We start from the raw sequence: 12,100 nt of genomic DNA, 5'->3' as shown, positions 1-12,100 counted from the left end.
TCCGCCCCCAAATTAGCGTGTAGCTCCGCCCGCCACATAGCGTGATCCTATGGGGCGACTGAAGGGCCTGTGATGTCATCAAAGGTCCTCAAAAAACACTATATGCACAATATTGGACTATGATGTACAGGCAGGAGCAACTCCATTCTGTGTTACATACAGAGACTGCCTGTCTCTGCCATAATGAACACAATTGAATTAGCTAGCCTGATAACTGGGAGAACAGAAGACGAGTTCAGAAATGAAAGCAGCTCCTCTCCCCTATCTGATAGCAGGAAGCTAGGTCACGTAGTGTAGACACAGGAATAGCTAGAAACACAGGCTCGCTCCCGTGCGCTTAGCCCCTCCTCCCTCCCCCCTGAGAGCAGGCAGATACATCACTTGACTATTGAGCAGATAAGTCAAGGGCTGTGTCAACAATGAATTGAATAAAGTAAGATAGTGGACAAGCAAAGCAGTTCTGCTGAAGCAGTGTATTTAGGAAAAGTCTTAAATCCACATTAACAAGCAGTATAGATAGGATCCTTGTGATGGGACAACCTCTTTAAAGATTTTCTCTAAACATCTTAATGGTGACAGTCTGTTGTCTTGATCAGTTGCCAAATAATACAACCACGAATATGCTAACTTTCTATGGTCTGGGACTTGTCAGTAACTCTTTTTTATTGTAGCTCGGTTATCATGAAGGGGCAATACATGTATCAGAAGATATCCCGGCCACAATAACAAAATCATGGCTGGTTTTCTGACCATAGGAAGGTCTTGCATTCATGGTCGGATCCGCTGGCAACCAATGAGGACAACAACTTGTGGCCACAAGATTTGTATAGAAAATCTTTAAAACTCTGCAAAATGTTTAATAACTTATATTTGCAAAAATGTTTAACTTTTAATATCTACAAATTTAAGACACGTCAGTAAGGCTATGTTGAGAAGTAAATTACCTTTACAGATCCTTTAACATGATAAGACATAGATATATGTTACAGAAACATCAACCGCAGAAATGAGTGAGGATAAAGGAAAGTCCATCTAGTTCAACCTTTTCTCCTGCAATGTTGATCCTAAGGTTAAAAACTACATTGAGGGGTACAATTTTTGTTTTCACCTTAGGAAAAATTCCTTCTTGTGCACAAATTTGACAGAATAAATCCCTTGATCTCCAATCTAATACTCACATTGTATAATATTAATTTTTGTAAAAATACAATAGAACAATGATATAGATCTATCCAATACGTGTAGAAAAATGTCTTCTTGTAAATGTGACACATATGAACATGCCCGAAAAAAGAGGTATGAAAAAAATACAGCATTGACAATAGGTGGTAAAGCTTTCTAAGTTGAACTGTCCAAAAGATGTTAAAGGGATCCTATCATTCAAAAGTAATTTTTTCTGCCTAACACATCAGAATAGCCTTAAGAAAGGCTATTTGTCTCCTACCTTTAGAAGTGGTCTCCAGCCCGGTAGAAATACCGCTTTTTACCGGTATGCACATGAGTTCTCTTGCAGCACTGGGGATGGGCCACCAGTGCTCAAACAGCACTGGGGGCGTCCCCAATGCTGCCAGAGAACTCTCTCCAGCGACGCCTCCATCTTCAGCAGCAACCACCTCATCTGTCGTCTTCTTCTGTCTGGGGCACACTCCGCTCTTGCGCCCATGTGCAGTACGCTCCTGTAGTCCTACGGAGAACTACAGGAGCGTACTGCGCATACACGCAAGAGCGGCTTTCAAAAAAATGGCCACCAGCTGACATGCACACTCGGCTCTGCTAGCGTCTTGATGGCAGAGCTGACTACGCAGGTGACAGAGTGCAACTCAGACGGAAGAAGACGACAGAAGAGGCAGTTGCTGCTGAAGATGGAGGCGTCACTGTTTGAGCGCTGCCCTCAGTGCTGCAAGAGAACTAATTTGCATACCGGTAAAAACCGGTATTTCTATCGAACAGCGGGCCGGAGACCACTTCTAAAGGTAGGAGATGAATAGCCTTTCTTAAGGCTATTCCAATGTGTTAGGCAGAAAAAATTACTTCTGAATGATAGGATCCCTTTAACATTTGTAAAATGTATAAATAATTATCAGTCTTTAATGGGGTATGCAAGGTAATTATATTGACACTTTTTCTGATGGTAAGTCATCAGCATCAGATCGTCGGGGTCCAGAATCTAGCACCCTTAGTAGGGGCATAACTACCGGGGTAGCAGCGGTAGCAGCTGCCACAGGACCCGGAATATTAGGGAACCAGCAACAGCCATTACCACTGCATTTTTTTTTTCTTAATAGGCCTTCACTCCTGGAGTTACTCCAGCCAGTAATGGGCCCTTTTTACTTACTGATCCTGGCAGGGGCTGGGATCGGTAAGTGATGCAGTGGGCCCAACAAACACTATTATTATACTCGGGGGTCTTTTCAGACCCCAAGTATAATGATCGGAGGCCCAGGAGAGGTAAAAGACAGGGCTTCAGACAGGCTTCGGGCCTACTTCTGTGACGTCCCTGATGTCACATGACCAAGGCCTGCGTCCAGGTCATGTGACGTCCCGGACGTCATTGAAGATGGTCGACACCACCAAGGAGTGAAGAGGAGCCAGGGAGACTTAAGTAACATTGTTTTTTTATGTTGGTATCCCCCTCTTTCTCCGATTATTATACTCTGGGGTCTGAAAAGACCCCAGAGTATAATAATTGTTCATGGGTGTTCACAATGGCACATAATACTTTGTTCAGGGGCCACTATGGGGCATAATAGTGTTTGTAAGGGCCACTATGGGGCATAATACTATGTGCAGGGGCCACTATGGGGCATAATAGTATGTGCAGGGACCACTATGGGGCATAATACTGTATGCAGGGGCCGCTATGGGACATAATACTATGTGCAGGGGCCACTATGGGGCACAATACTGTGTGCAGGGGCCACTATGGGGTATAATAGTGCGCGCAGGAATGCAGGGGGGCATCAGTCGGGGGGGGGGGGGGGGGGCGCCATGTCAATAGTTCGCCACGGGGCCCCGCCATTCTTAGTTACACCACTGACCCCTAGTAATCAGCTATTCTCAGCAGCATATACACAGAGAATGGGGCAGGAAGCAAATTTCTCGTTCTTTGTTTGGCCAAGTCAAGTTATTAGGGATCAATTCCCATTCATAAATGAGAATTAAGCTGAAGCAATTTGGTTCAGTCACTATACAAAAGATTGGAGCTATCTGCTTCATCCTTTATTTTTTGTACCTTAGCAGCTGAGAACAGCTGATCAATAAGGGTGCCAGGTGTTGGACCCCTACTTATCTGATATTACTAATAAAAAAAACTTTCCTTAGGAAAGGTGATCAATATTTTTACCCGTGAAAATCCCTTTAAACCACGAATCACTATGTTATATACAATTCATGTTTTTTGTTTTTTTTTCATTTACAGATGAATTAATGCACATTGATAGTATTTCTATGGAAAACATACAACCTGATATTAATCAACAAACTGCATCACCTACAGCCCAAAATGGTAATTTCATGAAACAGATTCCGTGCTGCATTGATTCTCAACCACCCTCAATTATGTCCAGTTCTGCGATCCTAGAATTTCCTGGTTCTGGAAATTATGATTTCCTTTCTGGTCAGGATACTCTTTCAGCTGTCTTTTCTCCAGATCAAATTGAAATGCCATCTTCACCTGATCAGCATGAAAGCAATATGTCTCCATCATCATCTTCATCATCATCTAGTGCTGCTTTTGATCCAGCAGACTGGCTGGAAGCACTAACATCAGGATCTACTTCCAATTTTGGTCCTAATAGTCCTGTTGGTTCTAGTATTTTTTCTACTGATATTTTTGACTCACCAGACTTAAGTATCAACAGAATGATTGATTTAATGGTGGAACAGTGGTAATATAATCAAAAAGGACACCACATGAGAACTAAATCTTACCCTGATAGAGCAAATAAAAGAAAGATAATCTTTCTTTTAATAATAGATTTTTCTAGATCTGGTAAGTAGATGAAATGTGTAGTCAAATCTCAGGACATGACAGATTGCTATGATAGCATCTGTCGCAGCCACTTTTTGTAGACACTGTCTTGGCTGCCGTAATGCTAAACAGAAAGATTGATTAATCAAAAAGATTTGTTATTGCTTATATGTTTATCTATAAAACATGGCTGTTTATCTTATACCTTTTTATTCAGAGGAATAAAAAATTAAAGGTTTTAAAAATGTCAAGTTATTTTTGAAAAATATATACTTACAGCTGAATATGAATGTAATCACAAATACCTGTTAAATGAAGAATCTATTAATGCTTCAAAATATAGATTTTAAAGCATACACTATTATTGGCTTTTCTATGAGAGTCCAATCTACATGCAAGACTTGATCAAAATGGTTGAAGTCAGTAGATATAAAAAAAGTAACTATTTATAGGTAATTAAATTTTTAGATAAAAAAAATCAATCTCTTAGTTTATGGCAGTATTGTTATATTTTACATTACAAAAGTGTTATGAGATTACACATGGAGACTTGAAAATGTAGTTGGGTTGTCTCACATGTGTATTACAATATGATGACAAGGGATGATTCCTTAAATAAAAAAAACACATTACTAGGAACCTCTTTTGCTGCCAAAGGTATCTTTTGTGCCACTTGAAGAACTTTTCATGCAATAAATACTGTAGTCTTTGAAAGATATTCATTTAATTCAGTAAGCCAAATAATGTAGTGTTTATTTGAAAAATAAAATCTGTTAATCTGGTATTAAGTGTTTACAGGTCAAAGAATTGTCAAAAGAGCCTACATTATATTTATCAAATGGATAAGAAATACTCTTGAGACACCTGAGGGTTTATTCACATGGTTGAAAATGGTGAAGAATTTGGTCTGGAATTTCAGCGCTGAAAAAAAAGCCTCACATTGATTTCAATGGGTTCCTTTTTCTGCTAGAGGAGCCCATTGAAGTCAATGGGAGGCTTTTTTTTCAGCGCTGAAATTCCACACCAAATTCCTCACCACACACACACCTCACAATTCTCCTCTGTGTGAATGGACCCTTATAGTGTCAGTACACACAGAGTTTTTTGGTGCTAATTTTGACGCTGAATCCGCCTCAAAATCAGCCTCTAAACGGGGGCCACACGGTGGCTCAGTGGTTAGCACTGCAGCCTTGCAGCACTGGAGTCCTGGTGTTCTAATCCCGCCATGGGCAAAAAACCATCTGCAAGGAGTTTGTATGTTCTCCCCGTGTTTGCATGGATTTCCATCCCATGTTCCAAAAAAAAGACATACTGATAGGGAAAAATGTACATTGTGAGCTCTATGTGGGGCTCACAATCTACAAAAAAAAAAAAAAAAATCAGCCTCTAAAAAAAGAACTCTATTTGGAGGCTTTTTTTTGGAGGCTGATTTTAAGGCAGATTAAGGGTGAATTCACACTGAGTAAACGCTAGCTTATTCTGAACGTAAAACACGTTCAGAATAAGCGGCGTCTAAAGCAGCTCCATTCATTTCTATGGGAGCGGGGATACGAGTGCTCCCCATAGAAATGAATGGGCTGCTTCTTTCACTCCGTGCAGTCCCATTGAAGTGAATGGGGAGTGCCGGCGTGTACGCTCCGGCATGAGCAGAGCTTGCCGTATACGCCGGCACTCCCCATTCACTTCAATGGGACTGCACGGAGTGAAAGAAGCAGCCCTTTCATTTCTATGGGGAGCGCTCGTATCCCCGCTCCCATAGAAATGAATGGAGCTGCTTTAGACGCCGCTTATTCTGAAGGTGTTTTACGTTCAGAATAAGCTAGCGTTTACTCAGTGTGAATTCACCCTAAGTGTCAAAATCAGCGATAAAAAACTCTGTGCACTGACCCTAACAAACCATTGGCCGCTTCAGAATTTTAACTTTTCCAGTGAGGGGCGGTTCACACTTGTGCTCATTGTCCAGTTTGTGCATTCCACCGGGTTTCCGTTTTCTACCCAGTGAAACTGGACAGGAGACGAAAACCCGGCGGTCAGTTTTAAAACCCATTCACTTGAATGGGTTTGCAAAGGTGACCGCCCATGTGTGTCTTCTGCCTGCATACAAGGAAACAGTTTTTTTTTTTAGCTGAACACAAAGTCCTTCATGTCTGACTTTGCAACTGAATGGGTTTTAAAACTGACCACTGGGTTTCCGCCCCCCGTCCCATTTCACCGGGACAGAAGACGGAAACCTGGTGGGATGCACAAACTCACAAACTGGACAACAAGCGTAGGTGTGAAAGGACCCTGAGGCATAAGGCTGCACTTACATAGTGTGTTTTGCCACACAAAAAAAAGAAAAACAGCCTTATACAGCTGATTCTGGCTTGTCAGTAAAACCAATAGTGCATTGTTATTAATAGATAATTTGTCTTACAAAAAACTGAATATGACATATGATATGTGACATATTCAGCAAGTCACACCTGGCAATCACAAAATTCTCAGCTACCTAATTTATATATCTTTCACACTGAGCATTAATAGTGTGACAAAGTGAGGAACTAGTTTGCAATAATCTTAGAAAACTAGGTGAATATGCAAACTACGCCTGATTAATGGTATGTTCACATCTGTGCTTGGTTAACGTTCAGGGACTCTGTTCCCCATTCTGCTTTAAAATTGCAGAGGACTTTTCTCTCCACATTTTTCAGGCAGAAACTAGACGGACCCCATTATAGTCAATAGGGCACACTGGTTCCCATGGGTAACCACTTTTTAAGCAGATTAGGTTTCTGTTTCTCAGGTCCCTAAGCAGAGCCGAGGAATGAATAGCTGAACGCTGGTGTGAACGTAGCATGAGACAGGTTGCACACTTTTTAGAAGCATTTTATTCAGTAGTATATAATGAATAGTCTTACATTCATTGCATTTATTTTCTTGGGTTTTTTTTAAACATTTTATGATATTTTTTGCTTACTTCATTTTTTTTTCAAATGAAGCATACTTGGGGTCTCAGGATATTTATTGTTTTAAGCATTTTCCCATAGATTTCAATATAGGAAAAACAAAAAAATTCAACTCCTCAAAAATACAATATGCTTCTTTGTGTTGAACGTTTGGATGGATAATTTCCCCAAAAAATTCCCATACAGATGGATAATTACCTTGAGGTGTTGTGTGTAACACAGCAACTGTAGTGGCTTTGTCAAGGTACTGTAATAATGGTGTCCTAAGCATTCGTTCCAAATGGCTCAAGGAAACCAGGGAAAGTTACAAAAATAGTAAAGGTATGTCATAAACAAAAGTGTGGATCCAATTTTACAGCGTTCTCTTTATAGGCATTGTTATTGCTTTTACTCTCCAGGATAAATCGATCAGTCTGGGGTGAGTTATTCAAAAACAAGTCTTATTTATTTAAGATATCAAACAAAAGAAGCATTAAAATTCCAGGTTATAATGGCTCAACTTATTAGAGACACACCATGTAATATAGTATACAGTTTTTGCTAATATTGTTCATAAGAAAGTTATAAATATGGGTATAGCAATTTAACCCATTATAACCGGGAATGTCACATGACACAACTTTGTACTATAAAAGACTGCTGTGGATACCTTTGCATCAGTATATCAGTGGAGTCTGAGCGAGAAGCATCAAGCTCCAAAACCCAGCACTTTCAGCTCTATAAAACTGATTTTTTATTATTATTATTATTATTATTTATTTATTTTTTTTAATTTGAAGTTTTTCTGCTTCTTTTGTTTGGATTTGGTTTTAGATATCCAAGCCTGGAATGATCTATTTATCCTGGAGAACAATGGCCATAGTGGTGACTAAAATGAGAGCGCAGTAAAATTGGGTCCACATTTTCTTTTCATGCATTTGCACAATGCTTTCCTGTTTTAGGCTCAAAACTAGGTGTGCATAAAGTCTTATTTTTGTCATAGCTAACTTTCTTAACCATTTGTGGAATATACATATAGTGTATTTTATTTAAAGTGTATATTATCATTGTATTAAAAAAAATAATAATTTATATAGCGCATATTCAATGGAACTTTGTAATGATGAGGAAACGGTAAACATACAACAAGAGAAAAAAATTAAAATAAATCTAAAGTACTTCCATAAAGTTAACGTAATGTGTATAAAATATTGTAGATATTGAAGTGATCGACAGCAGATTATGGAGAGAACAAGCAGGGAAGTTTACATGTTGTAGTGGGAGCAATGTCATTTTGCCATACTTATACATATATATACTGTAACATTATTATTATATATGATACAGTAGGTAGCTACAACTGCCAGTTAAAGAAGCATTACTATGTCTCATTAGTGAGACACCATTGTGAGGTGTACAGAAATGTATTACCTAGAATTCTTTGGAAGGCATGCATGGTCTAATGAGGAAGAGAGGAACTCATTTTAGTGCCACCTTTTGGAAGGTAGCTCCCAATTGAATTAACAGAGAACATAATTGTTCTTTGACTGGTGCTCCTTGAATTGATGTGTGCGAAAGTTCATGTTTTTTAGTTACGTCACATCTGAAAATGAAGGCGATGGTGATCTATCAATAGCAAAACCTGTTATGGGCACTGTAACAACAAATTTCCTTCTAATAACCTGGAAACAGTGGTGTGTAATGAAGGTTCTATCTGTGTCTGTATGGTGGAAAGGGAAGCTGTGGGAGCTGTTTGGGCTCAAATGATCCTCTGCACTTGTGGCCTGTCTGGGCTGTTCCATAGCCTGTAAACTGTGTGTGCAAGCCCTCATGTTCCCACTACTGTCAAACCTCCTAGCAGCTAGGCCTAGTTGATGGGAAATTCACCAAAGTGACCATCCTGCTTCTTTCAGTAAAAAAGATGTGGTCCCTCCTAAAGTTTGTTAACTGGTTAGAATGTTTTCAAGTATGTGGTAGAGTCATGTCTAGCAATCAATGAGCTCTCACCAAGATATGCACTACCCAAAAGTAACCTCTGAAATCCTTTTAATATGGTATCAGGGAAGCATTTTTACCCCATCTTGTGGTCCAACCCAATGTGTAATCAGATCACACCAGTTATCATTTACATAGCTGCCTGAGACTTAAACTGCATGCAGAGTTTAGCAGCAATTTGACATTTGTATCTAGGTGCATTTTTGTTTTGTCAGTGAGTGTATCTGGTCTTTGATCTTGATTAATTATTAAAAATTCTTAAAATGTTATACATCTTATTGTTATTGATATTTTAAGTACTGAACCATTTTTGGTAATAAGAGCTTCTGTCAGTCATAATATATACTAGCCAATTGTCATAATTAAATATTTATACCAAAAATAGAGGGAACCACTGGTGGGCAATCTTTGTCCACTAATTGATAATTTATGCATTAGTAATTTATTGTGGTCATGATGCATTTTGTGTAACTAAATGCTTAGTAATAAAGTGTTGTGAATTTATTTCTGAATGTTGTTACAGTCTTCTAAAACTGAATTATTGTTGGATTTTGTCTCTAGTAGAAATAAGGAATAATTATATATAAGCGAAACTCTAGAGAAAGTGCTCTAATTGCCCTGAAATGTCATGTATGATGTTCTGAGGTCTCCTAGGAGAGTATCCAACTCCTTTTAAGATATTAAACCAAGATAACATACAAAAGTTACATTAATATACTTGGCTATAGGTAAGTAAGGTAAGGGAAAATTTGTCTGCACCTCTCATTGTATGACCAAAGATTGCCATGTCACCCTGCTACTCCTTTTCTAATATAAGTGAATGGAATTGCTGTGACTTCTAATCATAAAGAGATTAAACACTGCTAGAAGTTTCAGTTCTCTCAGGGTCACATTGGAGCTCCATTCACTTACATAAGTAAAGGAGTCACACAGCAAATTTTTATGCTTCTTATAATTACAAAAAAAAAAATCCAAAAAGTATCCATATTTGCAGATTAGCAATAGGTGCTATTGTAAAGAAAAAAAAAATCAATCTATCCATATGCACTGTATGGACAGAAGTAATTGGACATCTCTTCATTATTTAGTTTAGGTGTTTCATTCAGTCCCAATGTCACAAACACTTGCGAGCAGGCTGTCTTTACAAATGTTTATGTTTACAAATAAAATTACAGAGTGGGGTTTTCAAATACTGAAAGTTGCCATCACCGCTAATACATTGATTTTTGAATTTCATGCCTACTGTAGCATTAACATCTGAAAAAAACTGTGTGCTAGAAGCTTAATTATATGGATTTCAATACCTGAGAGGTTAAATGCAAGCCTTGCATCATCAAGCACAACACTAGAGATGAGAAAATCGAACCTGATGAAGTAGAATTCGATTCGAATTTCAGGAAATATTCGATTTGCATCGAACCCAGATTTCCTCACGCTTCCTGACAGTGAATTGTATTTTTTCCTAAAATGGCTGCTGAACGTGTTAGAACATGGGGCAAAGAACTCTGGGAACGCAGGATCACACACAATGACATGTGTGCAGCCAAACATCAACCAGTCAGTCCTATGATGTCAGAGCCCTATAAATACCCTCCGCCATCTTGGATTCAGGCATTTTCCAGTGTACTTAGTGGAGAGAGATATGTCAACAGGCACTAGGGAAAGCAGTATAAAACACTTGAACAATGACATTTTTATTATTATTATTATTGTTTATTTATATAGCACCATTAATTCCATGGTGCTTTACATTTGGGGGTTACATACAATACACAGAATATAAAGGTAGATATAATACTAACAGTGACCAACTGGCACAGTGGGGTAGAGGGCCCTGCCCGCGAGGGCTTATAATCTATGGGGGAAGGGGGTAGAGACAGAAGGAGAGGGGGGAGACAGTTCAGATGGTGGTGTGATGATAGTGTTATTGGAGGTTGTAGGCCTTCCTGAATAGGTGAGTCTTCAGGGCCTTCTTGAATCCTGTGATTGTGGGGATTAGTCTTATGTGTCTTGGTAAGGAGTTCCAGAGTATGGGGGATGCACGGGAGAAATCTTGGAGGCGGATGTGTGAGGAGTGGATGAGAGCAGAGCGGAGTAGGAGGTCGTTGGAGGAGCTGAGGTTATGTGTGGGCAGGTAGCGGGAGATTAGTTCAGAGATATATGGAGGGGACTGGTTGTGGATCGCTTTGAATGTTAACGTCAAGCTATTAAGCTTGAACTCAATTCGCTGGGCTATGGGTAGCCAGTGGAGGGACTGGCAGATGGGAGCAGCCGATGAAGATCAGAGGTGAGGTGAATTAAGCAGGCAGCGCAGTTTAAGGTGGACTGGAGGGGGGCGAGGGTATTTGCTGGGAGTCCATGGAGAAGGGTGTTGCAGTAGTCTAAGCGGGAGATTTTGAAGGCATGGACGAGCATCTTGGTAGTTTCAGGGGTGAGGAAGGAGCAGATTTGATGGATGTTCTTGAGCTGGAGGCGGCAAGCGGTGATGAGGGTTTGAACGTGTGACTTGAAGGATAGGTCAGAGTCCAGGGTAACTCCAAGGCATCGGGCCTGTGGGACGGGGGAAAGTGGGGTTCCGTTAACTATGATAGATGGGTCAGGTGAAGGGGCCATATGGGGTGGGGTGAAAATGATGAACTCCGTTTTCTCCATGTTCAGTTTGAGAAAGCGGGAGGAGAGGAAGGAGGCTACGGCCGCTAAACAATCTGGAACTCTGGCCAGCAGGGAGGAAATGTCTGGTCCAGAGATGTATATTTGGGTGTCATCGGCATAGCAATGGTATTGAAAACTATGAGATTCTATGAGTTGGCCCAGGCCAAGGGTGTAGATGGAGAACAGGAGGGGTCCTAGGACGGAGCCTTGGGGGTCACCTACAGAGAGAGGGCGCGGTGAGGAAGTGGTGTGTGAGTGGGAGACGCTGAATGTGCGGTTGGTGAGGTATGAGGAGATCCAGGAAAGGGCCAGGTCTGAGATGCCAAGGAATGAAAGAATTTCTAACAGGAGAGAGTGGTCAACCGTGTCAAAGTCAGAGGAGAGGTCAAGGAGGAGGAGGACAGAGTAATGGCGCTTGGCTTTGGAGGTTAGAAGGTCACTGGTGACTTTTCTTAGGGCAGTTTCAGTGGAGTGCCGGGGTCTGAAGCCTGACTGACTTTGAGTTTTCTTTTCATGCCATTAGTAAAAACAAATTTGGACTAAGAACAGTTTTTTT

The 12,100-nt window shown here is 40.2% G+C and overlaps 1 protein-coding gene across 1 annotated transcript in view; it reads left to right on the top strand.

Moving 5' to 3' along the window:
- LOC142208337 (myocardin-like) overlaps positions 1-5,427 on the top strand; it is a 116,107-nt gene extending 110,680 nt beyond the window's left edge. Inside the window, exon 13 of the mRNA XM_075276780.1 lies at positions 3,419-5,427. Coding sequence (XP_075132881.1) covers positions 3,419-3,891 — 473 coding nt within the window. The 3' untranslated portion in view covers positions 3,892-5,427. The remainder of the gene's footprint in view (positions 1-3,418) is intronic.
- The last annotated feature ends 6,673 nt before the right edge of the window (positions 5,428-12,100 follow it).

This window comes from Leptodactylus fuscus, chromosome 6 (genome assembly GCF_031893055.1).
Source record: "Leptodactylus fuscus isolate aLepFus1 chromosome 6, aLepFus1.hap2, whole genome shotgun sequence".
NCBI classification, from domain to species: domain Eukaryota; kingdom Metazoa; phylum Chordata; class Amphibia; order Anura; family Leptodactylidae; genus Leptodactylus; species Leptodactylus fuscus.
The sequence above is the reverse complement of the archived record's forward strand: the minus strand, read 5'-3'. Positions and strand labels throughout refer to the sequence as shown.